Source organism: Manacus vitellinus, unplaced genomic scaffold, assembly GCF_001715985.3.
Source record: "Manacus vitellinus isolate BGI_N305 unplaced genomic scaffold, ASM171598v3 scaffold_27_pilon, whole genome shotgun sequence".
Classification (NCBI taxonomy): Eukaryota; Metazoa; Chordata; class Aves; order Passeriformes; family Pipridae; genus Manacus; species Manacus vitellinus.
In genome coordinates this window covers 2,269,903-2,284,900 of record NW_021940039.1, presented here as the reverse complement: position 1 = coordinate 2,284,900, position 14,998 = coordinate 2,269,903, and the positions used below count along the sequence as shown (strand labels likewise).

Genomic DNA, 14,998 nt, shown 5'->3' with positions numbered 1-14,998 from the left:
AGGGAGAGGAAGGTGCACACGTCCTGCTCACAAACGCGGCGTGTGAGAGGGGAGGGGAAGGGTAGCCCCCCCTTCCCAGCTGCAGGAGGGAGCAGGGATGACCCCAGGAAAGGGATTGAGCCCCCAGCACACCCAGTTTGGAGGTGTGCTGGTGGGCACCTGGAAAAGCCACCAACTGCTCCAGGCACGTGCTGACAGCTGGAGAAGGGCCACATGGACAAGCCCTTCCACGACCAGAGGCAGAGCACCCGCAAGGGCAGGGAGGCAGCCTGGCCTCAGCTGCCTCCTCAAGGTACTTCCTTAACCACAGAGGTACTTTTCCTTGGTTTTCCTCTGCAAAACCCCTATCACAACTAAAATACAGAAAGTTTGGAAGCAAACAGGCGTGGTGCCAAAGCCGCAGCATCGCTCGCTGCAGCCGGACAAGCTGTTCCCAGCCCACTGTCCAGCACTGCCTGCAGTTCCCTTCCAGGAAGTTGTGCCTCCCCCAGAATCATAAAATCACAGGTTGGAAAGGATGTCCAAGATCATCAGATCTGACTGTTAACCCAGCACTGCCAAGCCCTCCACTATCCCATGTCCCCAGGCACCACAACCACACGTCATGTAAATCCCTCCAGGGACAGAGACTCCACCACTGCCCTGGGCAGCTGTGCCAGGCCTGGACAACCCTTTTGGTGAAGAAATTTTGCCCCAAATCCGATCTAAATCTTCCCTGGCACAACTTGAGGCTGTTTCCTCTTGTCCTAGTGATTGTTACTTGGGAGAACAGACCGATCCCGCCTGGCTACAACCTCCTTTCACTGCCAAGACTGGGCACTGGGCAAAAATGCCCTCAGATCCTGAGGTTGCTCTAACACACAGCTCCCTGTCTTTGCTAATGAGCTTTTAACGAGTCCCTGGAGTCCTGACAAGTGCTTGATCCTTGTAGATGAAGGACTGGGCCTGAGCTTGGAAGGGGGTTATGAGACCCCTCCGTGTCATGGTCCTGCACAGCCCCACGTGCCCTCTCAGAGGGATGGTCATGGCTGGTATTCTGCTCTTCCAGCAAGCAGGAAAGCCTCTCCTGGAGGAGGAACATGCTAATCCCTGTGCCCTGATGAGACCTGGTGGGAATGAGAGATCTAAAATAAACAGAGCCAAAACCCAAGTGCTGTGCTGAGCGTGGCATCCTTGGGTGGGGATGGTGTCTGGTTGGCAGTGCTATGTAGGGCACCGACACTCTCAGCAGTGCTGGCGGCTCCCCAGCAGCCGTGGGAGGAGAGCTCAGCACTTCCCCAGCCCAGCCTGTTCCCCTCCAGCACCCAGCTCGGGGGGTGGCATCACCCCGTGCCCAGGGCACAAACACTTTGTGCCAGAGCGTGCTGGAGACAGGGACAGGGGGGTGAGGGATGGGAACCACAGACACGGGACCAGACCCTGAAACACATCCCAGACTGCACGAGGGAGCTGAGAGCTGGGCCCTGGCTGGGACACAGTGATGGGGGTCCTGTCCCTGAGCACAGGAGTGGGCACAAAACAGAGGACGAGCAGAGCCTGGGGGCCATTCCAGCAGCTCAGGGGCCATTCCAGCAGCTCAGGGGCCATTCCAGCAACTCCAGGACAAGGACAAGAAGAAGCCAGGCTCAAGCCTGGGATGGAACTGCTGCTGTTTATGAACAGGTCTGTTTAGTGCAAAGGATGACAACGGTCAGCTCCCCGTGCTGGCAGCAGGATCTGGGATTGTTTCTTGTTCATCAGGATCAAGGAGTGCATTCCCATGCTGCCCTTACAGTGGAGTTCAGCAGCTGAGCACCCTGCCCGATTTCTGCAGTGGTCCTACACTGAAAACAGCCTTGGCATCACCCAGCAGTGCCCAGAAACTCCCAGGTTAAATGGTGTGTAAGAAGTGCCACCCCCCAGGCCTGACAATGCCAAGGAAAACACACTCAAGGCTGGAAGGAGAGGTGATGCTCAGCGAGCACCTTCCCATGGGAGTGCCAGGCACAGACCCACGGGCAGGCTGGGGGGTTGGACCCCAGAGCTGAGAGCAGCCCGTGGTTTGGTAACTGCTGGGGGAAGGGTTGGAGACACCACGCTCCAGTCTGGGCAACCATCACACACCAACACCCTGCCAGCAAACAGCTGCACAGCAGAGTGAGCCCCAGCTGGACTTGGTGCTCCCCAGACAGAGACACCCCTGCCAAAAATACACCCCAGTGAGGGCTGCCCTGCCCAGTCAGAGGGAAAGTAGATCAAGACCAAAACACTTTTTAAGCAAAACTGTTGAACCCTCCCAGGCTCCATTTCAGATCTTCCCCATAAAGGTTCCCACAGCAAAGCCAGTTCCTGCCCTCCCTCCCAAAGTGGCAGCTGAGTCCCAGTTCAGAGAGGAGCGGTGCGGGAGCCAGGTCTGGCACAGATGCAGAAATCCTCCCATCACCAAACCCTCTCAACATCCCCGGCCTCAGCACTGCCCAAATACCTGGTGTATGAACCCTCATCCACAACCAGCAGAGCAGCAGCAGAAGACCCAAGGCTGGAGCATACATTGGCAGGGCAGGGGTGAGCAAATCCCACCCAGGGAATGTCCCTGGCACAGCATTTCTCCCGCCCAAAGCCGCCTCGCCGGGAGCGGAGGTGCCCGACCAGCACATGGCACTGGCTGAGGGCAGAGATACAGCTCTGAAAGCACTTTTTCCAACAAAGCTTCTGTTATTAAAGAGATGTTAAAAATAAATAAATTAGCTGTTGACTTATTGTCCCCCTGGGAGGGGATTCAGCAGCACAGCACGGGGATGGTTCGGCAGGGAATCGTATCCAGGCTGCTCCAGAGAACATCCCCCAGAGAGCTGCCTGCAAGGACACAGCAGCTGCAATGGTTTCACTGGCCAGACTGGACCTGCCTGTGGTCTCCTTGTGTGCAAGTGCCAGGCAATGAAAACACACTGAGCCAGACCTGTTTGTTGATACCTGGCTGCCCCCGGCAGGAACAAAACATCGACCGGCCAGAAATTCCATTTTCAGCCGCATTTGGGTGAATTCCTCACTGCCCAGAGTGCTTTACCTTCAAGAAACCTCCCAGTAAACTTGCCCCAGCAGAATGCTGCTGTTTGCCTCTGAGGAGCCTCCAGCCACCTTGTTGACTGGAGCAGGGTTGAAGCAAAGTCCCATTTATTCCTACCAAAAATATCTCAAACCGAGAGACGAGGCAAGGCTGCGGGAGGTGGGAACGTGCAGCCTGAAGGAGAAAGGGAGGGAAGGATCCAACTGATGGGTGAGGAGCAGTGAGCCCCCTCTGGGACACACACAGCAAAGGGACAGGAGGGAACAGGTAAGAGATGCAGAGGAAAAAATTATTCCCCCTGGGAGTGACCAGACCCTACACCCGGCACCCAGAAAAGCTGAGAAACCTCCAGCAAGATGTTCAGAACTCAGCAGGGCTGGTCCTGAGCCAGCTGGGACAACTTTAAAGCCTGTCCAGCTTTGAGCAGGTTTGGAGCAGAGTCCTCCAGGGTCCTCTCCAATCCCAGCTCTTCTGCAATGCTAATTTTCTCCCCCAAACCTTCAGCAGTTCAGATTTCGGCAGCTCAACAAACACAACTCAAGGAGGTGAGGGGGGGACACCCAGCCCTGCCAAGGTCTGGAGTGGAGTGTCCAAAGCAGATACCTAAAGGGAATGTTTGCAACCCCGTTGGAATACCACTGTTCCCTGGGACAGGCAGTGGCCAGAGCTTCCCCTGCTTCCAGCAGAGCTGCACAAACAGGACATGGTTATCTTGTAAAAACGTTTGTTTGTGTTTTTAAACCCACCCCTCCGGTGTTACAGGGAGATCACCGGCCCATGGAATGGGATCCAAGCAGATATTTCCACGTCCTGCCTCCCGCCAGCAGCTTCTCCCCAAACACAGAGCATTCCACAGAGAGCTCAGAGCACAGCTGGGCTTTGCTCTGACTTTGTTCCCCATCACACCTTTCCCTTTCAAATCCCTCCCAACACAAGGCACAGGGAACTGACCTGCCTCAGGAAAAACTCGGCTCGCAGGGAAAGGCTCAGCCTCTCCCGGCTTCTCCAGTCGCTATCACTGGCTGCCAGAAGAGTTTCAGTGCCCAGGCAGATGGTCTGCAGCTGAGCCTGCCCTCCCTGGCATAGCCTAGAGGCTGCCCTGCTTCCAACCTCATCTCAGAGCAGTCCCTGACATAGAGGAGTAGCTCCAAGCCTCTTCAGTGGGAGACATTCCCACAGGGGCAGCCTGGGCTGGTCCCACCCCGCACACAGGAAAAAAATCCTTATCCAGGATGCCCAGGGACAGTCCTGAAGTCCCCTTTTTGCCTTCCAAGTGTAGAATAATACACATCTGTGGAGTGGTTTCTCCTCAGATGAATTCAAATCCTTTCCTCCTGTTTTGACTGGGAACTCCTAAAAGCTCTGAGGTGCTGCAATGACTAAGAGACAGAGTAAGGAGGTAAATAAAGTAGGTGAGAATTATTTCACTGGTTTCAATCATCTGGAGAAATCATTTGCATCCCTGAGAACATCCTCTAACACACATCTCCTTCCACCATCACCTGCTAATTCACTCCCAACTCCCAGTGACAATTGTCGTTGCCGACTTGATAACGCTGCTTGTGTCTGGCTTTGGAGGAGACGAAGCACCTCAAACACGCTATTCATCACTCCCAAACCAATCTTCCTGCCTCTGTTGCTTGCACAGGCACTCGGGAATCAGGCACCACAAGCTGCAGCTCGCGGGGCTCTGCCCGCAGGCACACGAGGACAAAAGTGTGCCACCAACTTCTCTACCTCCCAGCATCAGCTCCTCACAACAGGATTGCAGCAAACACTTAAAACTCCAGCAAAACTCGGGGAATCTGGTCTTTCACCCAGCCCTGAGGCACCCGGTGTGCTCCGCACACTGGCCCTTGTCAAGGATCCACTAAAACACTGTAGCGATGTGATTTTTGGGATTGCTGCCCCCCCCCCAGATCCAAGGAGGCCTTGCAGCACCCCTCCCTTATGCTGTGCTCCCACAAGAGACAAGGAGGGTCAGCCCTGGGATGAAGATTTGGCTCCCTGGTCCTGGGCAGGAACCCGCCAAGCCCCTGAGTGCTGGAGAGGAGAAGCCCCTCTTGCACGTCTAATCACAGCTGATTAGCAGTGGGTGGGATGAGCTCGTAGGAGTCCCCAGTTGTATTTTTCTAGTCACAGCACACCTGGATTTGGCCACTGGCCCTGCCCTGAGGGGTACACCCCCAGCACCTGGAATGGCACAGAGAGGAGGTGTTTGCTCCAAAGACTTTGCCCACAGTGGAGCTCAGGACATGCCCTCAGAGGTGCAGGTACCCCCAGAACAGGTCCAGCTTTGGTGTCTTTTTGAAGCAATGAGACAAGACACAGAAGCAGAGCACGAGCAGCCTGATCAGCACTGGGAGCACACTCAGATTGTTCATCAAAACGTGCTCAGACCACACCAGTTCCAGGGATTTAGTCCCACTCCACCCACATGGTGCCCGTTTGCAGCTCCCCACACGTGCAAGCCCTTGCCTGGCCAAGTCAGACCCACCAGACCCAAGTGTTTGCTCACCAGAGCACCAGCACTGGTGCCATCTGGAGAGCTGGCACATCACACCAGGGACACACCAGGACTCTGCCTCCCAGACCTGGAGACTGAAGCATGTGCCCGGCACGGCTCGGCACCGGGAACGGCCGCGCCGGTGCTCCCGCAAGGCACACCTCCCTCCCCGGCTTCCCCCGCGGGGACACAGCTGCTCCTCCTGGCTGGGTGCCACCCTCCCCCCAGATATGCCAGGAGACTGAGGCTGAGGCGTTAATTCATTCCAATCTGAAGCCAAACAAGTAAAATTCACCACGAGCAGAAGCCTTCCTACCGTGCCCATCTGCACCAAACCACATCCTAGAAGACGCACAGTACACAGTCACAGGTGAGGCAGTTCCTGCCGGGAGGGGAGGCAGCAGGGATGGGCTGAAAGGTTGGATAGATGGTGGAAAAAAAACCAAACAGAAAATGGAATGAACAGAACAAGGACTGAATTGGTGACATATGGATCCTCATCGTAACTAGGGGACCTGGCTCCTTCTGAAACACTGTAATCCCAGCGCAGTGTAAAGCATTTCCATCCTCCTGAAAAAACAGCTCCTTCCTGGCTGTACACTCAGCTGTGAGCTTGCAGAAAGGCTGCAGCACTTCCTACAGCAGCTTTTTTTTTTTTTTTTTTTTGTATTGCAGTTACAAGTAAATTCTTGCTCAGATGGAGCATCTCTCCTGCCATGCAAACATGGGGCTACTGTACAGCGCCGATCATGATGTTAGCAGTGTAATTAAGCTGTGGTTTTATACTGCACAGAGAAGGGGCAAGGCAAGTTAACAGTGGTGTGTGGCAGCCCCACGGACTCAGGCTGCCATTCAGACATGCTTTAGGCATATAAAAAAATCAAGAAGCACTTATAAAAAATTTAAAAGGATTGGCTTTCTTCTGCCCCAGCTCCCTATTTCATAATACAACTTCGGAGCCGGTGTGGCTCTATGAGAAGGATTTGATCCACCACCCCTCCAGCCCGTGGAGGCTCTAATCCTTCCCCTCTCATTTAAAAGATAAAAGGTGCTGCCTCCCCCCCACCCACCCCACGCACCACTGCAGTCCTGCAATACCTTTGTCCGACATCACTCCCCATGGATCCCATCCTCCGAGACGGCAACAAGGGGCTCACCCCATGGACATCTTCTGTCGTCGCAGGCGGGACGGTTTTGACATGGGAATTGCTCTCGGAAGGGGAATTCTTCAGCTTGGCTCTCGCCATCCTGCAAGCCTTGGCTGCCTCTGTGACTTCCTCCTGTTTCCCCCCTGAACTCTCTCATACATAGCAATCCTCACCGCAATCAGTTTAGAGCTGTCGGCACGTACCATCTCCTTCCTTCTTCTCTCTCCCCAGTCACGGCTGCTCAGTGGAACAATCCTGCCCTGTACATTTATTTTGGTAGTGAGGGGAGTCAAGGCAAACTCTGTGGCCTTGCTGCTGCGACGAATTTGGTGCAAAACAACCGAGAAAACATCCACAATGCAGAAATCCCTGAAAGGGCTTTGTTTGCTGAATAATGAAACTGCCCTGCCTTGGTTAAAGGAAAGATTGCACTGCTCTTATCACCACAGGCAGGGCAGGGGCTGGAGGATTATATTTTTTTTCCCCATCCCTGTTTTTCAGTAGCAACGTGAGGGGGAGGAAGCTTTTTTATCTTATTCCTCTGTGTACAGAGCAGAGTGTGGACTGCGTGCCAGGGAACAGACTCAGCAGGCTTGGCTCGCACACACAAAGCAGCAGAGCAAGGTCCCCTCCTGAAAGCACCCAGTGTGAACCCAGAGGAGAGGAACTCACTGCTGGGACTCAGGCACTGCTCACCTGGCCAGGTAGGTGCACATTACCTGGCCCAGGACGACCCAGATTTCCCTCTTCAGGTGACAACAAAAGCTGCTGCTGATGCTTGGCATCGACCTCTGAAGATGTCAAACAGAAAAGAGAATTCACTGTGGCCAGTGGAGACCTGAGCAGGTGATACCCCCCCAAGTCCCTCAGTGCAGGTGGGATTGGAAAGGGGGGAGGGGGAAATGGTGATGTATCCTGCCCTCTTTTGGGGATGCCACCGGTCCACAGCTGCTTGTGCTCGACGGCAGCCCCAACAAACAGCATCTTCCAGTGGCCCTGGACGGTGCTGCAGCACTGTGGGGGGGGCACAGGGCTCAGCACCACGGACAGCGGCGGCCCGACACCACCCCAGCTCTGCCACATCACCCACAGCACGCCAACATCCCCCCAAGGCCTGCCACCATCACCCCGAGTCATGCCAACCCCACCCCACGGTGTGACAACACCCCACGCCAGTGCTGCCCCGCGGCCCAGCAGTGGGTGGCAATGCTGCCCCACCAAGAGTAAATCAAGGACTGACCCCAGCAGGATATCACCACAGGAACAAGTGCAAATAATTCAGCTTCACCAGGGGGTTCCTTTAAAATTGACATGTCAACATATGGAAGGGTCTTCCCAGAGTCTGGGAATGGCAGCTGGGCAAAGGCTGGCTGTGAGGGGAGGGCAGGAGCTGCCTTGGAATGGGAAATCTGGGATCCAAAGTACTCCCCTGACAATCCCTTCTGGCACCAGCTCTGTGTCCCAACCACACCACACACTTCCATAATCCCACCAGGCTGTCAGAGCACTCGGCACCAGCGTCCTGCACCAAGCTCTGGGAAGCAAAGGCCAATCCTTCCCTTGCCCTCCCTCACCAGGGAGCTGCCAGGCACAACCAGCTCTGCTCTCCCCCAGAGATCAATGCCCAACAGTGATCTGTCCCATGACACAAAGGCAGTTCCCAGCTGCTCTGGGAAGAGAAACAAAGTCCCTGTTTCCTGTTAACCAAATCCTTGTTTCCCTACTCCGGGCATTATTTCTTAATGGGATTTCATCCTACAACATCCTTTATTTCAGCATTTTGAAATGTAAAATGGATAAAAACCCACAGCCCATTTGCTAATGTGCCAGCTTTCAGAGTACATTTAATTTCTTGTTTTGCCTCAAAGTGATTCATTAGCTCAGTGCATTCATTTCCTACCCGAGTCATTCCTTTCTGCTTCATGGTTTGATTCAGCCTCATCTTCAACTTATTGCTCCATCTCTCTTTACTTCAGGGTGTTGTTCTCAAACCCCAAATATAATCACTGCTGTCAGCCCTCTGGATTGGAGTGTGCCCAGCCCAGGGCCTGATGAATCCTCCTGGACTGAAGGAGCCACTGGGATGGGGGCAATCAGGTCTCTCTTTTTGGGAGAATTCTACAATTCTATTGTATTCCTGATTGCAGAAGAACATTAATTTTAGGACTGAGATTAGATGTGAAAAGTGGCTTATGCTTAAGTTATCATCTCAGCACTAATGCCATCACAGAGCAGCATGAACAGGGGAGGGATTAGGGAAAGACCTGGGGAATTTTAATGGAAAATGGAAACCCTCCTGTCATACTTTTGCATAAGGTGACAAAAAGCACATCAAAAAACCCTTTCAGGAGCTCTGCCTGCAGGAGCCCCTCCGTGAAGTCACCTTCTCTGTCAAGCACTTGAACACAAACCCAGACAGGAAAACCAGACAGGGGGAAACGACCCAACACCAGGTCAGGAGAAGCTGCAAACGGGGCCGTGGGTGTGAGCAACCATTCCCCTCCGAGGGGGAAAACAGGTCACCCGGTGCCGAGGAACATCTGCGAGGCTGGATGACCCCACAGAGTGACTCAGAGAGCTCAGCTCTGCCCTGAGCTGCTGAAGCAGCTCTGTCAGAAAAATATCCCTCTCTCAGCAATGCAACGTGTTCCCCACTTCACCTCAAGATCTACAGCCCCGGCAGCATCTCCCCTCCCAAACCTCCTCCCCGACAGTCTCCGAGTGCTGGTGTGTCAGGAGGAGCAGCTGAGGGAGAAGGAGTAAAGCAGGAACTTGGAGCAAAGGCAGCCCAGTCCATCCAGCACACCCAGAACACCCACTCTGGCTGAGAAACAGCCTGTTCCTCGAAAGAGCCGTGGCTGGAAGTGTCCCCTGAAGCACAGCTTGGTGAGCCAGCCCTGCAGGGACATTTTCGGCCGTGCTTCCACCCATGGAGTCCAGGGGCAAGCCACACATCAGGCACCTTGTTTGAACAGCACGTTCTCCCAGGGAATCCAGGAGGGAAAAATCAACAAAACACAATCCCTGTAACATCAAAGTCCGAGCAAGAATGCCTCTGGTCCAGAAACGTTCCCCACGCCAACTGAATGCCAACCATCTGACTGCAAGCCAGGAAATCGATGTTTAATTTTAGTTTGAGAGCCCATTACAAAGTGCTGATTTCCCATTTCAGTGTCTACATTATGCAGAGACCACTGCTGTGCCGGGGGGCTGGGGAGATGGCTGGGAATTGCTGAGCAGCAGTTGCAGGGGTAATAATATTTCTGAAAATAAGATTTAGAAAGAAGCAGATTCTTCATTGCTCCTAATTGAATCCACAGCAAGTGCATTGTTAAATATTCTCCCTCTCATCCAGGTTGGTTTCAGTCCCGACTGCCAAAACTCCCTTCACGCACGTATTCAACTTATTATTAAAAAAGCATGACCCAGTCCATCAGAACTGGTTCATGAAACCCGAAGGGGTTGGGTTTTCCTCATTTTCTTCTGGCAAACAAACCTGTTCTCTTGAGATACCACCCGAGGGTGATAAGTGTGCAAAGCCTTCTGCAAGGAAAGCCACTTAAATGTATTTAAAAATCTTCATCAGTCACCTTGAAAGGCATCAGCTCTGCAAAGACAATTCCAAACCCACAAAAAGTAGCCTGGGTAGGGAAGCACATTTTGCCAGAAGACAAAACCAGCTCCCGACCACACCAGCACCTCATGGGAGACTTTATCAGCCATGGCAGAGCTGCTGCTCTACAAGAGGGGCTGTGTTCACACAAACAGAGTGTTAACTCAAGGGAGCCGGAGCTGAAAAGTCATTAAGGCTCATTATTATCCCCTCCAGCAACCCCCTGGTTCTATGGAGCCACTGGACAAGGAGCTCTAGGAAAATCAACTTCCCCTGCACGGCCCCTCTGGCTGCTCCGTGCTCCTGCTGCCTTGGCAGGGCACCCCTGATCTCCCTTTATTTAATAGCATAACACCAAGGAAAAACAAGATCCCATGGCATTTACTACTGCCACAAACACTTCTTACATTTCAAGACCCCAACAAATGCCACAGCACGACATTAATGGCTCAATAAACTCCAGAGCACAACCAATACTTTGACAAATGCTACAACCCCCCCTGGCCCAGCCTCTTGCTGAAGTGTTTTTCACGAAGTGCACAAGCATCAGTTTTGCCCTGGAGTCGCCAGGGGATGCCCTATATTGTCACCAGGCACTTTGCAAAATTGCTTTTCAAGAGCTGCCAATGTTTGGAGGTTGCCAAGGCTCAGGCAGAGCCCTGCAACCACCCCCCCAGCTCCCCACCGAGGCTCCTGCAGCCAGCCCAGCACCAAGCCACTTCAAACACCAGCAGACACATCCCCCTGCAACAAAGCTGCCTGGAAATGTCCATATTTTTGAAGAAATCTAAAGATCTGGGTTTTTTTTTTTAATGTTTACTAATCGTTCTCTGTTCCAGTGAGAAGTTAAAAATCACAGAAGTCGGAGGTTCTGCTTCCTCACCAGAGTACTTTTAACTCTGTCATTTCTTTCAGTGAAATAACAAATTTGCCAAAAAGAAAACAATGCAAAAAAGCAACGTTGATGCTCCATCCCCCTTCTTTTGGCCTTTCCATCCTGGAATGGTGCCGGTGCTGCTCCCCTGCACAGGGATGGGTGGGAGCATGGACACACTCAGGGCACCCTGAGCACCCAGGAGCCCCTCACCTGCTCCCCTCAACAGCACACCCTGCTCAAGAACGGCTAAATTAACCCTTTTCCTAACAAGACAGGCCCTTCTCCCTGTATTTTTGACTATCCATCAGCAGCTGGAGTTGCAGCCCATGAGAGGGTTGAACCCAGAGAGCTTCATTCCTTTTACAGTCACAAATACAATACCAATACATTGATTAATTCAGATTGCAGATATTAGAATACACAGGAGATGCTTGGCAACCCTCTCTGGGCAGCGAAGATGTATATATTTATTAATAAAAGTGCTTAGAGAATACTTTATCTACTGATTCAGAGTCAATTAAAAAAATTCTCTCCATTTTTTTTCCATTAGCCTGGAGAGGAAGGTCCTCTCTGGCCCATGGCCTGGGAGCAGGAGCCCAGCACTGCTGGGAGAGCCAGCAGGTCTTTCTCAGAGATGAGTTGTGCAGTGAAAATCGGGGTTTAAAAGACACAGAGGATCAAATCCTTCCTGAAGGAAAGCCAGGGATGGATGGGGACTCCTACCTGCTGCTCCCAGAGAGGTGCATCCAGGTGACCTGGGGCTTCCCAGGGGCTGCTCCCCATGAGAGAGACATGGATCCCCCACACAGCCAGGGGCTGGTGCTGTCAGAGCAGGGCAGGGCAGGGCCAGCTGAGGCCACAGCAGCACTTTGCAATTCAAAGCACTTGCAGACATCTCCTGCATTGAAGCTCCTGCAGCCTCCGTGTCTGAGGGTCGTCGTGGGTCCTGCTGTCCCCACCCCTCAGCAGCAGAGTGCCAAAGATAATGGGAGGATTTCCCAGAATTTCAGCTTTCTTTGAGGTCAGTCCACGCCTTGGCATCTCCACAAACAGCACCAGTAACGGGCTGGGAGCAGCAGGGCAGAGACACACGAGAAGCCTCGCAGTGACTCCCCCACCTGTGTTCCCATTATTATTATTCATATTATTCATAATGCCCATTACTGTCACCGCAGCCAAATCAAGCCTCTATTACCCTGGGCTCAGCACAGGAATCAGTCCTTTTCCCTGCAGTCTGGAGAGGGCCAAGATGCACCAGGGGGATGCAGAGCAGGACAGAGAGGATGGAAAAAAAAAGCCCAAAACTCAGTGACTTCACAGGAACTTGTAAGAGGTCACAGCCTCTCTGAGTCCTTCAGCTAAGAAAGGAATCTACTGCTAAAGGAACTATTTCAGTGGAATTTCTCCATGTACTACATGGAGCACACCAAGGCCCAGAGGACAGTCAGGAGCTGGGAGCTCTGGCTCTGAGCAGCCAGAGAGGGGACGGGCAGAGGGACCAACACCCATGGGATTTAGGGCAGCAGCAGCTCCTGGAAGTGCCCACTCACCAAGACCCAGGGCACCAGTAAATCCACACTGTGCCCTCTCCTGCCTTGACTTTCCCTGGTTTCTGTTCCCTCCACACACTCCCTTGGCAGGGTTAATGCCTTTGCACCACAGGCTCTGACGAGTTCCCCGAGAAGCCGTCAGATGGATCGACACCACTGTGAGTTCTCCTTTGTATCTAGGACTCCTCCCTGACATTTGTCTTTAAAAAGCAACACCATTTATACGAGAAGTTGATTAATTCCACTTGTTATAATTACTCCCACAAATAAAACCAGCTATTCCCCCCCTGTGAACACGGGGGATAATGGTCCTTACCCTTCACAGCGAAGCGTTTCAGTTCCAGGGGTGAGGAGCTCTGTACCAAGAGCTAAGTGTTATTATTAAACTGTCATTAAAAGCATTTCAGGAAAAGTTCACAAAACTGCAGGGATTTCTGTCATCACAGTGGCTGGCTGGGACAGCAGTTGGGTTGAGTGTTACTGCCAAAATCACAGTGGTACCAAATTCCCTGTCTCCGTTCTGGAGTTTCAACTGGAGACCACAACCACCTTTGGAAGGGACTCACCTCCAAGCATTTCCCTGTTTCAGTGCCCTGTGGGACTGGTTCCCACCACGGTGGGATTGGGAGGTTGCTCCATCCCCACTACACTTCTAGAGGGTGCTCAGCACCACAGAAACCCACCAGGAGAGAGTCTGGAGCAGGGGAACACCGATACTCACTGCCACCACTGCCACCATCCCACAGCTGCCAACCAGTGCTGCAGCAAACACCAGGCATTCCAAGGCCCCTGGAAGATTTGCATGACACAGGCAGAAATTCACTGGCTGTGTTTTGTTCCCTCCCTTCCCCTATTTAGTCTTGGCAGCTGAGCCAGGCAGCACAACCAAACAGCACCAGGCAGCAGCTCCCTGCATCGCCCAGCGACTCCTCAGCAGAGCTGGGGAGACTTCCCCAATAAACCAGAGCACTGGAGTTTTGGGGAAGAAGGAACACTTTGGAAAGCGCAGAGGAGAGTGTATTTAGCAGCAGCAAGAGAGCTGGAAACAGAAGGAAGCCTTTGAAGAGCTGGGTTGATGGAGAGAGATGGAAAAATTATGTAAAGTAAGAAAACACATCCAGAGCTTGCAGGCAGGCTGCAAGCCCGGAGGGGGACGGGCTCAAACTAGAAGAGCCTTTGATTTCTCTCCTCTTCCAAGTGTCCCCTGCATTAACATCTCAAATGTTAACAATTCCCAAATGTCAGTGCTCAGAAGAGACGACCCAGGACTTCAGAAACTGCCCAGTAACAGGCAGCAGTGCCCTGTGGTTTCCCTCCCACCCAGTGCCACAAGCAACCCCGGCTGCTCCCACTGCCGGGGCCTTGGCTGGTCCCCCCATGGATGGATGGAGGGGATTCCCAAACAAAACCCCTCCTGGCCTGGCCCAGAGGAGGGAGGGCAGGTCCCCTTCACCAAGTACCTCCCCAGCTACCCAGGGAGGTGGCAAGAGCCCTTATATAACTGCGACGCAAGAGCCTCGGCGCTGAATCCCAGAACTGTCATCGCAGCCTTTGCAAAGCCATTTTTACCTCTCTAAGTGTGGCTCATCAGCGACCAACGTGAAAGCTGCAAACCCAGGATGTTAACTTGGGGCTGCTTAGCAGGGAGAAGAGAAACAGAGCAGACTTGAGCAGCTGCTGAACAAATATCCCCACAAAGTCACGGTGCCTCCGACACGGTTCCTGTTTCCGTGGTGCATTTTAAGTGTTCACAAGCAGAGCAATGAGACCCTGAAGCTTTACAGTGACTCCTAATCTCTTCTCACTTCTTCCCAAAGCAGGTTAAAATGGCTGGAGGAGAAAGGGAAGGTAAGCGTGTACCTGTCACAGCCGCTCGAGCCAGCGAGGAAGTTAAAAGCCCTGGGGTAAAATCTAAATATATATCTGCAAGGGAAGCAGGAAAAGACTCCAGGCAGAGAGCACAGTAATCAGGCACGGCCAAGTCACTTTTCCAGGTGAGTACATAACGGGGTCACTATCTGCTTCCCAAGATTTAATGAGCCCAGCGCCGGGTCCTCACCCAGGCGGAGCTGGCAGGAGGTGCCGGCAGGGACGGGCAGCGCTTCCCGGAGCATGAGTCAGCCCCGGCTGCGCGCAGGGAGGGAGCACTGCGGGAGCGGCAGGGACGGGAGGCAGCGATGGCACAGGAGATGCCAGGGCAGCACCCGAACCCAGCCGGGGGGAGCGGGGGGCTCCGGGCTCCCCCCGGCACAGGGCTC

At 53.3% G+C, this 14,998-nt stretch overlaps 1 protein-coding gene across 7 annotated transcripts in view; it reads right to left on the bottom strand.

Annotated features, from left to right (window-relative positions):
* KCNT1 (potassium sodium-activated channel subfamily T member 1) overlaps positions 1-6,920 on the bottom strand; it is a 39,546-nt gene extending 32,626 nt beyond the window's left edge. For 4 of the 7 annotated variants that reach the window (XM_029960484.1, XM_025895269.1, XM_025895271.1 and 1 more), the window contains exon 1: positions 6,651-6,799. In XM_029960484.1, the coding sequence (XP_029816344.1) occupies positions 6,651-6,799 (149 nt within the window). Of the gene's footprint in view, positions 1-6,650 lie in introns of all 7 variants that reach the window. The other 3 variants (XM_018074160.2, XM_025895272.1, XM_025895273.1) reach the window with 2 other exon arrangements.
* Positions 6,921-14,998: the final 8,078 nt, after the last annotated feature.